This window comes from Megascapheus bottae, chromosome 24 (assembly GCF_031878675.1).
Source record: "Megascapheus bottae isolate mThoBot1 chromosome 24, mThoBot2.hap1, whole genome shotgun sequence".
Classification (NCBI taxonomy): domain Eukaryota; kingdom Metazoa; phylum Chordata; class Mammalia; order Rodentia; family Geomyidae; genus Megascapheus; species Megascapheus bottae.
Genome location: NC_143532.1, coordinates 319,338 through 336,659, shown reverse-complemented (window position 1 = coordinate 336,659; position 17,322 = coordinate 319,338). Strand labels below are relative to the sequence as shown.

General features: G+C 52.6%; 1 protein-coding gene across 8 annotated transcripts; it reads left to right on the top strand.

Annotated features, from left to right (window-relative positions):
- The first annotated feature begins 207 nt into the window (after positions 1–207).
- Positions 208–17,063, top strand: Cdk10 (cyclin dependent kinase 10). 8 transcript variants are annotated; one of them, XM_090357095.1, is made up of 14 exons: positions 208–353; positions 8,077–8,284; positions 11,059–11,131; positions 12,322–12,393; positions 12,685–12,787; positions 12,911–12,992; positions 13,293–13,360; positions 13,808–13,860; positions 14,070–14,139; positions 14,902–14,961; positions 15,173–15,296; positions 15,377–15,516; positions 16,326–16,378; positions 16,569–17,063. In XM_090357095.1, exons 4-14 carry the CDS (start codon positions 12,375–12,377, stop codon positions 16,664–16,666), a joined length of 870 nt encoding a protein of 289 aa, XP_090213221.1. In that variant the 5' UTR covers positions 208–353; positions 8,077–8,284; positions 11,059–11,131; positions 12,322–12,374; the 3' UTR covers positions 16,667–17,063. The 8 variants fall into 8 exon arrangements, with proteins under 8 accessions (XP_090213221.1, XP_090213220.1, XP_090213224.1 ...); XM_090357098.1 differs by lacking the exons at positions 208–353; positions 8,077–8,284 and adding an exon at positions 8,528–8,696 and having other exon boundaries at positions 13,808–13,897; positions 14,047–14,139; XM_090357092.1 differs by lacking the exons at positions 208–353; positions 8,077–8,284 and adding an exon at positions 8,533–8,696.
- The last annotated feature ends 259 nt before the right edge of the window (positions 17,064–17,322 follow it).

The window sequence follows — 17,322 nt, the reverse complement described above, 5'->3', positions numbered from 1 at the left end:
CTCCCCGCCCCCCCGGCCCCGCTCTCCCCGCTCTCCCGGCCTCCCGGCCCCCCCGGCCTCCCCCCGGCCCCGCCCTCCCGGCCCGGCTCTCCCGGCTCTCCCCCGGCCCCGCCCTCCCGGCCCCGGCCCCGCCCTCCCGCCCCCCCGGCCCCGCCCCCCCGGCCCTCCCGAAGGTCACCGGGGTGGCCGGCTCTCGGTTGCAGGGGAGGAGGAACAGCAGGAAGGCCCAGGCTCAGTCCCCAGACTCAAGCCCAAGCGGATGAAGAAGCAGTCCCCGCAGGCCGGGCTCGCGGACGGCCTTCCCCCGGGGGTGGAGACCGCCGAGCGCCCACGGCCGCCTTCCTCCCGCGAAGGTAGGAGACCCCCGGGCCTCGGGGCCGGGCAGGGGGCAGCCACCTCCGGCCCGGCCTTTGGCTGGGTGTTTTGGAGATGGAGTCTCCGTCTCTTCTGTCCAGGCTGGCTTCAGAACTGCGACCCTGCAGAGACCTAGAATTACACTGAGGAACCACTTGTGCTGGGCTAAACGGCGCGCGCCGTGCAGGACTTCAGCGCCTGCCGGCGCAGAGACAGCTTGAAGAGGTCACCCAGAGTGGCCGAGTCATCTCTGGCAGAGACTGTCCAGACACAATGCAGCTCCGAAGGAGGGAAGACCATCCTGGAGAAGTGGTTTGTGGGCGAAACAAAGTAGTGAGATCGTCTGCCCACTTTTCAACAGCAGCCCGGCGTGGTCACCCCTTAGGTACCCAGGAAAGATGAAGCCTGAAGTATGCCACCTATGTTATCACGGGTAAATGGATGGGTTTGGAGATGGAACTGAAAACAAGGGAGAGGTGATGAGCTGTGCGCCTTGGAAAGGTCTTCATGGGAAGCAGAGCCTGAGGGAAGAAGACTACATGAAGCCCATCCATTCCAGATGGATAAGAGCGAATATAAAAGCCAATAGGGAGGCCGGGATTTTGGCCTAGTGGTAAAGTGCTTGCCTAGCATGCATGAAGACCCGGGTTCAATTCCTTGGTACCACATACATAGAAAAAGCCGGAAGTGGTGCTGAGGCATAAGTGGTAGAGCTCTAGCCTTGAGAAAGTCCAAGGACAGTGCTCAGGCCCTGAGCTCAAGCCCAGGACTGGCAAAAAAAAAAAAAGTCAATAGGGAAAAATAAGGATGCAGTGATTCATCTGATTTCTCACTGTTGAGGATCTAAGCCTTGAAGCAAAAAAAAAAAAAAGTTACTTTTAAAAATTAGTGTACAAGGGGCCGGGAGTTTGACCTAGTGGTTAAAGTGCTTGCCTAGCATGCACGAAGACCCGGGTTCGATTCCTTGGTACCACATATATAGAAAAAAGCCAGAAGTGGTGCTGAGGCTCAAGTGGTAGAGCTCTAGCCTTGAGAAAGTCCAAGGACAGTGCTCAGGCCCTGAGCTCAAGCCCAGGACTGGCAAAAAAAAAAAAAAAAAATTAGTGTGCAAATTATACAAAGAAGTTTCACTGTGGTATTTCCATGTATACATGCATTGTACTTGATCAGATTAATCTCCTTTTTGTCAGGGAGCTTGAATTCAGGGCCTGGGTGCTCTCCCTGAGTCTCTTTTCTTTTGCTCAAGGCTAGGGTTCTACCCCTTGAGGCACAGCACCACTTCTGGTTTACTAGTGGTTAATTGGAGATAAGAGTCTCACATACTTTCCTGGGCTGGCTTCAAAACAGGATCCTCAGATCTCAGCCTCCTGAATAGCTAAGATTACAAGCATGAGCCAACAGCACCCATCTTCTATTACTCTTTGTTTTCTACACTTCTCTTAGTTTTAAATAGTTTTTAGTGGGTCTATTATGTCATCTTCACAATGAACTTTGATAGCACTTTCCATTCTTGTTTTCCTCCCCCATTCCCCATCCTGCCTCTCAGTCCCACATTTACACTAATGCACAAAGACTTGTCAAAAGACTGACTATATTAATGTTGAAAACACCTCCCCTTGACAAGGTGCCAGCGACTCAGGAGGCTAAGGTTTGAGGATCAAGGTTCAAAGCCAGATGGGGCAGGAAAGATGAGAATGTTACTTCCAATAAACTACTAAAAAGATTAGAAGTAAAGCTGTGGCTTGAGTTGTAGAGCACCAGTCTTGAGAAGTAAAGCTCAGGGACAATGCCCAGGTCCTGAGTTATAGCCCCAGGACTGGCACACACACACACACACACAAAAACACATCTCCCCAGCCAGGCAATTGTAGCTCATGCCTATAGTCGTAGCTGCTTAGGAAGATGGGCTCTGAAGATCCAAGTCTGAAGTCTCAGTCTATGCAGGCAAATCTGTGACTCTTATCTCCAAGTAACCAGCAAAAAGGCAAGAGTGGAAGTATGTTTCAAGTGGCGGAGTGCCAACATTGATTAAAAAAGCTAAGCAAGAGCTCAGGTCCTGAGTTCACATCCTAGTCCTGGCACATAGAGAAAAAAATGGGGAGTTGGCAGCATGGTTAAATTGTCAACTGGGAGCAAGCTAAGCATGAGAAAGAGACAATGAAATAGTCAGATGGGTGGGTGGTGGTGGTTCTTGGCTTCTCAGAAGGATTGAGGTCTGAGGATCAAAGTTGAAAGCCATTCTGAGCAGTTAAGTTCTTGAGACCCTTATCTCCATTAAACTATGAGAAGAAGATCAAGATGCAGCAGCAGCAGCAGCAGCAGCAGCAGCAATTGGAAGTTAAGCTGTGGCTCAAGTGGTGGAGTGCTAGGCTTGGGCAAAAAGCTCAGGGAGAACACTCAGACTTTGAGTTCAGCCCCCCCCCTTCCCCCCAAAAAAAGTCATTTAGCCAAGTACCAGTGGTTTACACCTGTAATTCTAGCAACCCAGAAGTCTAAAACCCAAGTATTGAGGAAGACAAATCCACAAGACTCTTCTTTCCAATCAACTATCAAAACTTGGAAACAGAGGCATGGTTCATGTGGTAGTGTCAGCTACCACTTGAGTGAAAAAAAGCAAAGGAAGAATGAGAGGCTCGGAGTTGAAGCACCAGTACTGGCATGTGTGCACACATGACCATGCACACGCACATTGCATGCTGGCCATGGCAGCCTTCACCAGCAATCCTCACCATTCAGGAGGTGGAGATTGGAAGGACCATGGGGAGTTCATGAAACCCACATCCAAACCAATGCAAAGCTGGGTATGGTGGTATACAGCTGTCATCCAGGAGGACCACAGTCCAGCCTAGTCAAGATAAAAAGCAAGATCTTGGGCTATGAGTGTGGTTTAGTGGTAGGAGTGCTTGCCTAGCATACATGAAGCCCTAGGTTTAATTCCTCACCACCACATAAACAGAAAAGGCCAGAAGTAGCTGGGCACAGTGGCTCACGCCTATAATCCTAGCTACTCAGGAGCTAGAGATCTGAAGATCGAGGTTCAAAGCCAGCCCATGCACGACAATGAGACTCATCTCCAGTTAACCCCCAGAAAACTGGAAGTGGTACCCTATCAGGGCTTAGGGAAGTAGCCTTGAGCTGAAGAGCTCAGGAACAATGTCCAGGCCGAGAGTTCAAGTCCCACCATCACCAACAATAAAAAAGGCCAGAAGTGCCACTGTGGCTCAACTGGTAGAGTGTTACCCTTGAGTAAAAGAAGCTCAGGGACAGTGCCAGGCCCTAAATTCAAGCCCCAGGACTGGCAAAAACAAAATCAAGACCATGTTAGGAAAAGGGAGTTGAGGCAACCTTGAGCCTCAGGCTCTGAGAGCAAACTCTTAATACCATGACAAAGAAAATCTTTCAGCAAGTCATCTTGGAATACCCTATAATTCAGCATTTGAGAGGCTGAGGGGGAAGCACCTCAAGTTTGAGGCCAGCTTGGATTAATAGTGAGATCTTATCTCAAGAAAAAAATGGTAACAGGTAAGAGATAAGCATTACACCTTAGGCTGGGATGTAGCTCAGTGGCAAAACACTTGCCTAGTGGTAGATTGCACAAAGATGGGGGTTTGATTCCTCAGTACCACATACATAGAAAAAGCCAGAAGTGCCCAGAGAGGTGACTCACCCTTGTCATCCTAACTACTTAGGAGACTGAGATCTGAGGATGGCAGTTCAAAGCCAACCCAGGCACTAAAGTCCGTGAGACTTATCTCCAGTTAACCACCAGAAAATCAGAAGTGGTGCTGTGGCTTAAGTGGTAAAGCAATAGCCATGAGCTGAAGAGTTCAGGGACAGCACCCAGGCTCAGAGTTCAAGCCCCATGACCTACCAAAAAAAAAAAAATTGATTTAAATCACTAAGTTTAAAGCAACTTGTTAGGCAATAACACTAAATAAAACTAATATAGCAGTTCATGTTTCTTGGTGACAGAGTGCTAGCTTTGCTTGCATGAGGCCTGGGTTCCATCTCTAACACATGCACCAGACACGCAGAATAGAAAAGGTATTATATTTCAAGAATTCTAAAAAAGATGTTTCAAATAAAGAAATTTTAAAAGCTAAAAGAATTTTAATTTGTACTAAAGTGCCTCAATAATGTGAAGGTATTCTCTATAAATGCAATTAAGCACAGATTAAAAACACTAATTTCTTTGCAATCAAGTTTTTCAGAAGGTTATTAGAAGATGTTAGGAGAGCTGTGAGGGGGTAAAACAAAAGCTAATGTTAGGGGATTTAATTAAGTGCCTAAAACAGCAGATACAGAAACAGTCTGTGAGACAGACAGCTCAGGGGGATAGGACATTCAAGGGATTCATGGTGATGGTAGCAGAGTGGATGGGAACATTTAAAATGGGTGCATGAACAATGGATTAAATGGATTGAACAATTTAGGAAACAAGTGCTTTGGTATGTGTGTTCAATATTAGTTCTTCTTTTAAAATGCCAGTACTTTATCCTGTGAGGATCAGTTTGAAGGCAGCCAGGGAAAGGAAAGTCCACAAGAGTTATCTCCAATTGGCTCAAGTGTAGAGTATTAGCCTTTAGCAAAAAAGCTAAGAGACAGTGCCCAAGCCTTGAGTTCAAGCCCTAGGACAGGTACAAAAATTAGTTAATAATTGGTACAAAAATATGTGTGGCAGTATGAGTTAGTGAGGGAGTACTTACCTGGTCTTTTGAGTATGAGAACCTGCATTCAGACCTCAGTACCACAAAAACAGAGAAAGTACTAAATGCAAATGGGAAAATATAAGTTCATAATAAGGAGGGTTTTTTTGTTTGTTTGTTTTTGCCAGTCCTGGGGTTTGAACTCAGGGACAGGGTTGAACTCAGGGCCTATCTGTCCCTGAGCTTCTTTTGTTCAAGGCTAGTGCTCTTGAGCCACAGTGCCTTGGCCAGCTTTTTCTGTGTATGTGGTCCTGAGGAATCAAACCTGAGACTTCATGGCATGCTGGGTAAGTACTCTACCACATAGCCACATTCCCAGCTCCTGGAGTGCTGCTTTTAATTTAGTCCCTTCACAGGATCACAAATAGTGTGTGTGTTGGTGGCTGCTAACTCCCAGCCCCACTGGGCACTGGTGACTCCTGCCTATAATCCTAGCCACTAAAGAGGTAGAGAAGCCAGCCCAGGCAAAGAAAGTCCATGAGACTTCAACTGACCACTGGAAAACCATAATTGGCAATGTAGCTCAAATGGCAGAGCACTAGCGTTGAGCAAAAGAACTCCAGACAACACCCAGGCTCTGAGTTCAAGTCCTACAACTGGTAAAAATAAAAAATGTAACAGCATGGTATTGGCACAGAAATAGACCAGAACAGAATAGAAGATCCAGAAACAGTGCCACATGCCTATACCTGTATTTGACAAAGGAGCCAAAAATATACAGTGGAACAAACACAGCCTATTCAATTATTGGTACTGGCAAAACTGGGCAGCCACATGCAGAAAACTAAAATTGACCCTAGCCTTTTGCCATGCACAAGCATTAAATCAAAATGGATCAAAGACCTCATTGTCAGACCAGAAACCTTGAAACGGCTACACGATAGAGTTGGAGAGACACTGGAACTTATAGGCACAGGCAAAAGATTCCTGAACAGAATCCCAGGGCCAAAACAGATTGGAGAGACTCAACAAATGGGACTACCTAAAAATAAAGTTTCTGCACAGATAAAAGCAGAGCCACTAAAGTAGAAAAACAGCTAACCAACTGGGAAAAGATATTTACCAATAATACATCAGACAAATGCTTAATATCAGTATCTACAGGTAACTCAAGAAACTAATCCCCTCCCAAACCCACTAAACCATTCACTAAATGGGCAGACAACTAAAGAGAGACTTAGCAAAAGAAGAGATTAGAATACCAGAAAAGCATATGAGAAAATATTCATCATCCATGGTCATAAAGGATATGCTAATAAAAACAACCCTAAGATACTACCTTACCCTAACAAGAATGGCCAAGACTTTGAACTCAGATGCTAGCAGGGTTGTGGAGAAAAAGGAACCCTCCTATATTGCTGGTGGGATTGTGAACTAGTTCAGCCACTCTGGAAAGCAGTGTGGAGGTTTCTTAAAGAACTGAAAATTGAACTTCCCTACAATCCCACCATACCACTCCTGGGCATCTACCCTTAACATCATAACCTGAGATATGATAAGGACACCTGCTCAGCTATGTTCATCTCTGCACTATTCACAATAGTCAGGTGATGGAAACAATCCAGATGCCCTACTGCGGCTGGATACAGAAAATGTGGTATATATACACAATGGAATTCTACATAGCCAACAGACAAGATAAAATGTCATTTGCAGGGAAGTGGATGAATCTAGAGCAAATCATGTTGAGTGAGACAAGACCAAAGGAACAAAAGGCGCATGGTATCCTTAACATGTGGCTATTAGATCCAAGCAGTTCCAGAGTGAGGACTCAATATTTGTGTACCCAATGCTATGGACATGGTACTGGAAATATAAACACAATTACATAGACATAAAAAATTTATAGACTGTAGACATGATTTATTACAGATTTATATATGACATACAAACCCTCAGCCTAATTTTAATTGTTCTAAACTTCTAAGTGCCAGTGATTGTATATAGATTCCCTTCTTGTATACTTGTTTGTTAAATATGTCATTTGAAATATGATGTAAAAATCAATGTTAATTATTTAATAAAAAAATATAAACTCTAGGCCTCATGAATGCAAATTACACTCCCAGGCCCAATATGATCTTTATAAAATCAATTTCAAACTGGAACACCTCTGTACATTACTTTTATACTAACAATGAGTAAGAGGGCCGGGAGTTTGGCCTAGTTTAGAGTGCTTGCCTCGCATGCACCAAGAACCAGGTTTGATTCCAGGTTCATGTATATTTGTTTCCTACATAGAAAAAGCTAGAAGTGGTACTATGGCTCAAGTGGTAGAGCGTTAACCTTGAGAAAGCCCCAGGACAGTGCCCAGGCCCTGAGTTCAAGCCCAGGACTGGACCAACAACAACAAAAGTGACTGAATGTTCTGGACAAATACGGATACATGGAGAAAGACTTGTAGTATGTGCTAACAGAGGCCTACATCCCCAGTCCTGCCTTGTCTAGCTGAACCTCTGCAGCCTGCTGCTTCCCAGAATGCAAGGGAGCTCTATAGCCTTAGCAACGTATGGACAATGGGCAATGCCAGGCCTGCGCACCTCTGGAGCATTCTGTGAGTCCAGTTCTGCAGAGCCCTGGCCACGACCCAGAGCCGTGGAGGCAGACCCGCTCCTTCTGCATCCTGTCCTTCCGCGTCTGTCATTCTGTGGGTGTCCTGTAGCTCTTGTTTCTTTCTTGAGGGGGGTGTGGGCGCAGGAGGGAAAAAACTGGGGATGAGGGAAGGGTGACGCCGTCCCTTCATTCCTGACTTATGCACTGTAGCCCCTCCGTGCTGTCACCTTCACACCGCGTGCGCCTCGAGATCGGGGGCCTTCCCCGCACCTGTGTCCGGCCGCGCGAGTGTGCGCGAGTGCGTGCGCAAGTGCGTGTGTATGTGCGCGCGCGTGCGCATATGAGTGCGTGTGCGCGCGTGCGTGTGCATGTGCGCGTGCGTGTGTGTGCGCGCGTGCGTGCGCGCGCGTCGTGGAGGGCGTTCCACGCGCCCGCTGAGCGCCGGGGTCTTCTTTCCCTCCAGAGAAACCGGGTCCGGGAACGCGCTCGAGCGGGACGCCCGCCACCGCGCCGCAGATCGTCGTCACGCGGGCCTCGGACGAGAGCGCGGGCAGCTGCGGCTCGGCGGGACGCGAGCGGGAGCAGAGGACCATCCGGGAGCAGCCCGCGTGGGGCCTCTACCGCCGACACAGGAGCCCCAGCACCATCGCGGCCTACCTGCCCGACCCGCAGTAAACGCGAGCTTCGGCCGGCCGCGCTCGTTTCCTCGGACGGGGTCGGCGGGGCGGGGAGGCCGGCCAGGCCGGGGAGCTGCGCGCCGCGAGGGCCGCCGCCGGGGAAGACGGCCGACGACGGCGCCGCGCCCCACGGGAAACCAAAGGGCGGCGCGCACGGCGGCGCCGGGGCCGGGACGGATGGAGGCCCGGCGGGCCCGCCACCCCGCGGCTCGGAGCCGCGTCCGCGCGTCCCGGCCCCGGCCGCCCTCGCCCGCCCGGAAGTGCGGTCCCGCGCCTGCGCGGGGCGGGGCGGGGCGGGGCGGCGCGGCCGGCGCGCGGAATGGCGGAGCCCGAGCCCGAGCCCGAGCAGATCCGCCTCAAGTGCATCCGCACCGAGGGCTTCTTCACGGTGCCTCCGGAACACAGGGTGTGAGGCGCCTCCGAACGGCGCTGGGGGGCGAGCGGAGCGCGGACGCCCCGCGTCTCCCCACCGCGAGTGTCCGGCGGCCCAGGGATCCCTGCGGCAGGCGGGAGCGGGCGGGGGACGAGCTGAGGGCGGAGGGGGGGGGGAAGGAGGGCAGGGAGAGAGGGGGGAGGAGGGGAAGGAGGAGAGGTCCATCAGGTGGAGGAGAGGTAGGTGGACCAGTGGAGGAAGAGTCCATCAGGTGGAGGGGAGGTAGGTGGACCAGTGGGGGAAGAGTCCATCAGGTGGAGGGGAGGTAGGTGGACCAGTGGGGGGAAGAGTCCATCAGGTGGAGGGGAGGTAGGTGGACCAGTGGGGGAAGAGTCCATCAGGTGGAGGGGAGGTAGGTGGACCAGTGGAGGAAGAGTCCATCAGGTGGAGGGGAGGTAGGTGGACCAGTGGGGGAAGAGTCCATCAGGTGGAGGGGAGGTAGGTGGACCAGTGGGGGAAGAGTCCATCAGGTGGAGGGGAGGTAGGTGGACCAGTGGGGGGAAGAGGTCCATCAGGTGGAGGGGAGGTAGGTGGACCAGTGGGGGAAGAGTCCATCAGGTGGAGGGGAGGTAGGTGGACCAGTGGGGGAAGAGTCCATCAGGTGGAGGGGAGGTAGGTGGACCAGTGGGGGAAGAGTCCATCAGGTGGAGGGGAGGTAGGTGGACCAGTGGGGGAAGAGTCCATCAGGTGGAGGGGAGGTAGGTGGACCAGTGGGGGAAGAGTCCATCAGGTGGAGGGGAGGTAGGTGGACCAGTGGAGGAAGAGTCCATCAGGTGGAGGGGAGGTAGGTGGACCAGTGGAGGAAGAGTCCATCAGGTGGAGGGGAGGTAGGTGGACCAGTGGGGAGAAGAGGTCCATCAGGTGGAGGGGAGGTGTATGGACCAGTGGGGGAAGAGTCCATCAGGTGGAGGGGAGGTAGGTGGACCAGTGGGGAGAAGAGGTCCATCAGGTGGAGGGGAGGTGTATGGACCAGTGGAGGAAGAGTCCATCAGGTGGAGGGGAGGTAGGTGGACCAGTGGGGGGAAGAGGTCCATCAGGTGGAGGGGAGGTGTGTGGACCAGTGGGGGGAAGAGTCCATCAGGTGGAGGGGAGGTAGGTGGACCAGTGGGGGGAAGAGTCCATCAGGTGGAGGAGAGGTAGGTGGACCAGTGGGGGAAGAGTCCATCAGGTGGAGGGGAGGTGTGTGGACCAGTGGGGGAAAAGTTCATCAGGTGGAGGGGAGGTAGGTGGACCAGTGGGGGGAAGAGTCCATCAGGTGGAGGGGAGGTAGGTGGACCAGTGGGGGGAAGAGTCCATCAGGTGGAGGGGAGGTAGGTGGACCAGTGGGGGAAGAGTCCATCAGGTGGAGGGGAGGTAGGTGGACCAGTGGGGGAAGAGTCCATCAGGTAGAGGGGAGGTAGGTGGACCAGTGGGGGGAAGAGGTCCATCAGGTGGAGGGGAGGTAGGTGGACCAGTGGGGGAAGAGTCCATCAGGTGGAGGGGAGGTGTGTGGACCAGTGGGGGAAGAGGTCCATCAGGTGGAGGGGAGGTGTATGGACCAGTGGAGGAAGAGTCCATTAGGTGGAGGGGAGGTAGGTGGACCAGTGGGGGGAAGAGTCCATCAGGTGGAGGGGAGGTAGGTGGACCAGTGGGGGAAGAGTCCATCAGGTGGAGGGGAGGTAGGTGGACCAGTGGGGGATAGGTCCATCAGGTGGAGGGGAGGTAGGTGGACCAGTGGGGGAAGAGTCCATCAGGTGGAGGGGAGGTAGGTGGACCAGTGGAGGAAGAGTCCATCAGGTGGAGGGGAGGTAGGTGGACCAGCGGAGGAAGAGTCCATCAGGTGGAGGGGAGGTAGGTGGACCAGTGGAGGAAGAGTCCATCAGGTGGAGGGGAGGTAGGTGGACCAGTGGGGGGAAGAGGTCCATCAGGTGGAGGGGAGGTAGGTGGACCAGTGGGGGAAGAGTCCATCAGGTGTAAGGATGGGAGAGGCAGGAGGATTGGTGGCAAGATGGCGGGGGGGGGGGGGGGATGATGAGGCGTGAAGTCTGTCAGATGCCTGGAGGTGGGTGTCTGGAAGGTGGGGGGACCAGTGATCTGTGGTTTTTGCACATCCCAACCTGCTTTCTGGCCCTTTCAGGACCAGGTGCCAGCTGGGCTATGGAGACGGTCTTCTGTGCAGGGGCACTGGTATCCCTGGCTGAACCGGAGGGTGGGAGGGTCTGGTTAGGTCACCTTTGGTGTTTCAATTAAAGTGGGCCCTCTTCTCATGGGAAAAGCCTCTTTGTCTGGGGAGTGAGATGGGATGGGTGAAAAGCCATCATCCTTGTGTTGTGGTTCATTAGCATCTCTCTTTCAGCTAGGACAGTGCCGGAGTGTGAAGGAGTTTGAGAAGCTGAACCGCATTGGCGAGGGCACCTATGGCATTGTGTGTGAGTGGCCCTAGATGGGGGCCCTGGAGCTTGTCTCTGAGTGTGGGGTGGAGGTGCTACAATGGCGGTGTTTTAGGGCTAGAAAGCGCAATCAGAAATTTTCATTTATTTATTTATTGCCAGTCCTGGGGCTTGAGCTCAGGGCCTGGGCACTGTCCTTGGTCTTTCTCAAAGCTAGTTCTCTACCACTTGAGCCACAGCACCACTTTGGCTTTTTCTGAGTATGTGGGACAGAGGAATGGAACCCATAGCTTTGTGCATGCCAGGCAGGTACTCTACCACTAGGCCACACTCCTGGCCCCTCAATCATAATTTCACAAACTTTTCAGCACATCTGGATAAGCCTCAGGTAGTATCAGTAGTCCAGTGGCAAAAATGGTTTAGTCAATAAAATGCTCTGTTACCTCAGTGAAAGAGTACTTGCCTGGCAAGGGCCCTGAGTTTGGTCCTCAGTTTCGGAAGAAAAGCAAAAAATGCTGCCTGTGTTTAAAGCCTTTATGCTGGTGTGAATCATTCTGCCAAGTATTTACAAGATTTATAAATCACTAAAAAGGCCTTGCTGGAGCTGAACACAGGTTGCTGGTGCCTGTAATCCTAGCTACTCAGGAGGCTGAGATTGGAGGATCGCGGTTCAAAGCCAGCCTGGGCACTAAAGTCCGTGAGACTCTTCAGTTAATCACCAGAACACCAGAAGTGGTGCTGTGGCTGCAGGGGTAGGGCGGTAGCCTTGAGCTGAAGAGTCCCATGACCAACAGAAAAAGAAGGGGGTGGGGCTTGTTGTCGTCACCTTTACACAGAGTTTTGTTTTGTTGGTGAGTTACAGGGCTTGAACTCTGGGTCTGGAGCTGTCCTTAAGCTCTTCAGCTCTACGCTATGGCCCTGCCCCTGAGCCACAGCCTCACTTCCCCTTTTCTAGTGATTAATTGGAGATAACTGCGATTCTCAGATCTCAGCCTCCTGAGTAGCTAGGGTTACAGGTGAGCTACCATACTGGGCTCAGTAAGGGTTAATCTTCCTAGATAAAGTACCTTCCTTTGTTAGCTTGTAGTTCAAGTGAGCACAAAGCTTTGGTCTAAGGAGGGGTGAGGCCAGAGAGGACAACAGCTCAGATGAGGAGGTACCCCAACCCCGCCCCATGCTCTGTGTGAGGGGGGAGCTTGTGGCAGGTTTGGGGTGCACTCCCATTCCAGATCGGGCCCGGGACACCAAGACGGATGAGATTGTTGCCCTGAAGAAGGTGCGGATGGACAAGGAGAAAGATGGTGAGTGGCCCCATCTGGGATCTCCAGAGCATCTGCACAGCTTAAGGGGACTGGTCAGTCTGTCATCCCCACTCCGGGGCCCCTGAGACCTGCTAGGTTATTCCACATTTCTGCCTGGAGGATTCCCCATTCTCTCCATCAGGACTCCTCTCTTCTGTTTGGTCACTCACCTCACCAAACCCACAGCACCCCTGCTTGCACCTGCTTTGTACCTTCCATGGCCTGCCGGATGCTCCCTGAGGTGGGGCCGCGGCTGGGTGGGGCAGGATTCTTGACCCACTGTGGTTGCAGGCATCCCCATCAGCAGTCTGCGGGAAATCACACTGCTCCTGCGCCTGCGCCATCCCAACATTGTGGAACTGAAGGAGGTGGTTGTGGGGAACCATCTGGAGAGGTACACAGTCCCCTGAGCGCTGGCTGCCCCTGTCGTGCTGTCTGTCTTCAGCAGGAGAGGTCTTGCTCTTTGCCTGCTCCGGGGGAAGATGGGAAGTACTGTGCACCTTTCCTTTTCTTCCAGCATCTTCCTGGTGATGGGTTACTGTGAGCAGGATCTCGCCAGCCTTCTGGAGAATATGCCAACGCCCTTTTCTGAGTCCCAGGTGCACAGGAGATGGGTGGGGCCATTTCACAGGCCTTGGTCAGCACACATTTGTACTCAACATAGTTGTGAGCAATGTGTGGAGCCAACAGTGTGGCTCCAGCAAACCTTAATGAGGCACAGCACTGCAAAAGCCTGCAAAATTGGCTCCCAGCCCATGACAAGCAGGCCAAAGGGGAGGACAAGCAACAGCAGGACTGTCCCAGTACAGACACAGCCACAGCCCCCGCCAGGACTCCTGCGCTGGAGTGGCTTGGAGTGGTGGTGTGGCTCTCCCTGACTCCTCTGGCCCTCCACACAGGTCAAGTGTATTGTGCTACAGGTGCTCAAGGGCCTCCAGTACCTGCACAGGAACTTCATCATCCACAGGTGGGCAGGGGCAGAGGAGGAGGACTGGCAGGACCATTTAGGCTCTCCACAGCACTTTTTCCAAGTGTCTGCAGGAGAAGAGCCGGTGCCTGTAGATACTCTCTCAATTGCTCCGTGTGCAGGAGTCTGGAAAGCCCTGTCTGCCTCCCTTCTGGGAAATAGGGTGGGTGGGTAGGTGGAGTCAGCAGTCCAAAGGCTGAGTGCACAGACAAATGCACTTCCCCCCTGGCCTGGAGTCTCAGGTGAGGAGCTGGTGCAAATGGTAAGGACCTGGCTAGATGGCCCTGGCGCAGCTGGAACACTGGCCTTGCTCTGCCTCTTCCTTGGTTACCTGCTGCTAGTGTCCTCACCATTGCCCACCTCTGCTTTTGTAAGGGTCAGATATGAGGGACAGGGTGTATCCACTGTAGAGCGTTTCCCGGTGACTTGTGTTCTCTTTTGTCACAGGGACTTGAAGGTCTCCAACCTGCTCATGACAGACAAGGGCTGTGTGAAGACAGGTGTGTGTTGGCTCTGCATGCATGGAGGTGGCTTTCCATGAGCACACCCTTGCGGTGGGGTATGTTGGTCATCTTACATGTCCTGGTAGCTGGAGACTGGCTTGTCTTCTTGTCCCCAGGGTACCTGAGTCTGGCTTGGTACACAAGTACTGGCTCAGTACAATGGGCCAGCCCTTCCTGAGTGACATGCTCCCTCCCCTCTGCCGCAGCTGATTTCGGCCTAGCCCGGGCCTGTGGTGTTCCAGTGAAACCAATGACCCCCAAGGTGGTCACCCTCTGGTGAGTCCTTCAGAACGGGGCTGTGTGCCTTTGGAGTCACAGGGCTGATGTGGGAAATGAGCTGCCCAGGTCCCAAGGAAAAGGGTGAGTCAGGCTTGGCCCCCCACCCTCACCCCCCCCTGCTCTAAAGACATCCAGAAACAGCCTGCCCCTAAAGCCATTGTGGGGAAGGAGATTGCTCTTCCCACTGAAAGCGGTATAGCTTTTTGCTTTATTTTTTGATAATAATTTTTGCTAGTCTAGGGCTTGAATTGGGTGCTGTCCCCCAGTTTTTGTGCTGAAGACTAGGGCTCTACCAGTTTGAACTCCAGTTCCACTTCCTGGTTTTTGATTATTAACCGGAGATAAGAGTCATGGTCTTTCCTGCCCAGGCTGGCTTTGAACCACAATCCCCCTATCTCAACCTCCTGAGCATCTAAGATTGCAGGCATAAGCCACGGGTGCCCGGCACTTCAGAAGAGCTGCAGGAGAATGGATCCCTTAGGCCCTACCATCTTAACATAGCCTCTCTTGTAACAGCCCCATCCAAAATTAGTCTGGCAGACATAGGTTAGTGCTGAGGGTCCAACAGTTCTAACCTATGGGGCCTGTGGCTTTCTCCAGTGACAGCTATAACTACGCCAGCAGGGCCTTCGGGTGTGGAGCAGAGAGTAGTCCCAGTGTAATCCTCTAGGACCCGCAAGGAAAACCACTTCCCATAGAGACTCAGCTTCGGCTGGAGGTCAGGACTGGCCAGAGGTGAAGTAAGGTCTTTGCCTGCAGGTACCGAGCCCCTGAGCTGCTGCTGGGAACCACTACCCAGACTACCAGCATTGACATGTGGTAAGCTTGGCTGGAGCTCTTGGGGCAAGGCCAACCCTAGAGCCCTAGAGAGGAGGCGCGAGTATGCAGCCTGAGTGTTGACACCCAGCTGAGCAGGAGCCAGGCCAGTCCTTGTCATTGGTGGTTTTGGGGAGCTTTGTTTGCATTTACTTTGCCCATTCCCTCATGGGCACAATGACATGGTGCAGAGGTCTGGCTCCTCTTTCTGCAGGGCTGTGGGCTGCATCCTCGCTGAGCTGCTGGCCCACAAGCCTCTCCTCCCTGGCACTTCGGAGATCCACCAAATTGACCTGATTGTACAGCTGCTGGGGACACCCAGTGAGAACATCTGGCCGGTGGGTGCCCTGTGCAGTCAAGAGCCGTGGTACATGTGTGGGCCTGGCCCTACTGTGGCTTCACCCCCTGTCTCCTACAGGGCTTTTCCAAGCTACCACTGGCCAGCCAGTACAGCCTGCGAAAGCAGCCTTACAACAACCTCAAGCACAAGTTCCCGTGGCTGTCAGAGGCTGGATTGCGCCTGCTCAACTTCCTGTTCATGTATGACCCCAAGAAAAGGTACGATGATTTGAATACTGCTTGTGTATGTGTGTATCTATGTATGATATAATGTATGTGCAGGTGACACTGGAGCTTGAACTCAGGGCCTGGTGTTGCACTCTGCATTTTCATTCATAGCGAACACTCTAGCACTTGAGTCACACTCACTTTCAGTTCCCTTTTGTTTTGCTTTTTTTTCCTGCTAGTCCTGGGGCACCATCCTTGGGCTTTCTCAAGGCTAGAGCTCTACCACTTGAGCCACAGCACCACTTCTAGCTTTTTCTATGTATGTGCTACTGAGGAATCAAACCTGGGTCTTTGTGCATGCTAGGCCAAACTCCTGGCCCCCTTCTTATTTTTTGTAGTGCCTGGGATTGAACCTTGGGTCTTCACATGCTATGCAAGTGTTCTACCATTGAACTAGACCCAAACCCAGCTGAAAACCTGTGTTTGTTTTTTTGTTGTTTTGTCAGTCATGGGGCTTGAAATCCGGGCCTGGGCACTGTCCCTGTGCTCTTCAGCTCCAGGCTATTGCCCTACCACATTGAACCGTAGCCCCACTTCCAGTTTTCTGGTGGTTAATTGGAGATAAGAGTCTCATGGACTTTGGTACCTGGGCTGGCTTTGAACCGTGATCCTCAGATCTCAGCCTCTTGAATAGCTAGGATTACAGGTATGAGCCACCAGCACCTGGCTTCCAACCTGTTTTTAACTGTCAGCTTTAAAAAAAATTGGAAATTGGAATGGAAGCTGCTGAGCTGGGCAAGAGGGCGAGGGACGCAAGCTCGCTGAGGCCAGATGCCTCATTACTAGGTGTCTTTCTCCAGGGCAACAGCAGCAGACTGCCTGGAGAGTTCCTACTTCAAGGAGAAGCCTCTGCGTGAGTTCCCCGGAGTCTCTTGGGCCCTGCACTTTGTTTGGGAGCTTTGCTAGTCGCCCCTTTTGTCTGTGCATGTCTGTGCCTATGAGCAACCCTGCGTGGGGGGCGGGGGAATTCTGGAACGTGCCCCTGAAGTGTGGCCCACCTGGGAACCCATCCCTACCCAGTGCCCTATGTGTCTATCCTACAGCCTGTGAGCCAGAACTCATGCCCACCTTCCCCCACCACCGCAATAAGCGGGCTGCTCCTGCCATGGCTGAGGCTCAGAGTAAGCGATGCAGACCCTGAGAGTGGGGCCGACATGTACCGCGTGCCCTTGCCCAGCAGACCATCAGCCAGCAGTAGACTGGGAGGTCCCCTCAGCTCCTCAGCACCCTGCTGGTTCCCGGGGCCAGGGTCTGCAGGCCTGTGCATGAGGAGGGGCTGTCCGGGAGCAGTCAGAATCCTGTGCTGGCCTAACTTAAATGGAGTCTTAGAAGTGAAGCCGGGCACTGGACTTGAAACAAGATGACCCTGCCGCTCATACCTGGTCCCCTAGGGCAGCCCTGGTGAGGAGGAGGAATTGGGCCGGGGTGGGGTGGTGATGTCACATTAATGAAGGCCCTAGAAGACAGCCTGAGCCGCCTGGGAGAGGCAGCTGGCTCCTGCCCCAGGGGGGAAGAAATAAAACCTCTCTGACAACGTCTCTTCATCCTTTAATGTACTGTGCGACACGGAGAGTATGTGAGGGGTAGGGACACGAGCAGGCTGAGCTGAGGGTCATGCAGAACAGTGGTTGTTCTCTCCAGGCTGTCCCCAAGGGAATAAGGGCCATGGTTCTCCTTTGTGTCTGTCTCTGTTGTGCCACCTGGAGGCAGTGGCATTAAACAGCTGCAGGACTGGGAGCTTCCTTGGTGAGGCAGCTGGGTACTGAGAATCAGTCCTTTCCTCAGCCAGCACCTGCT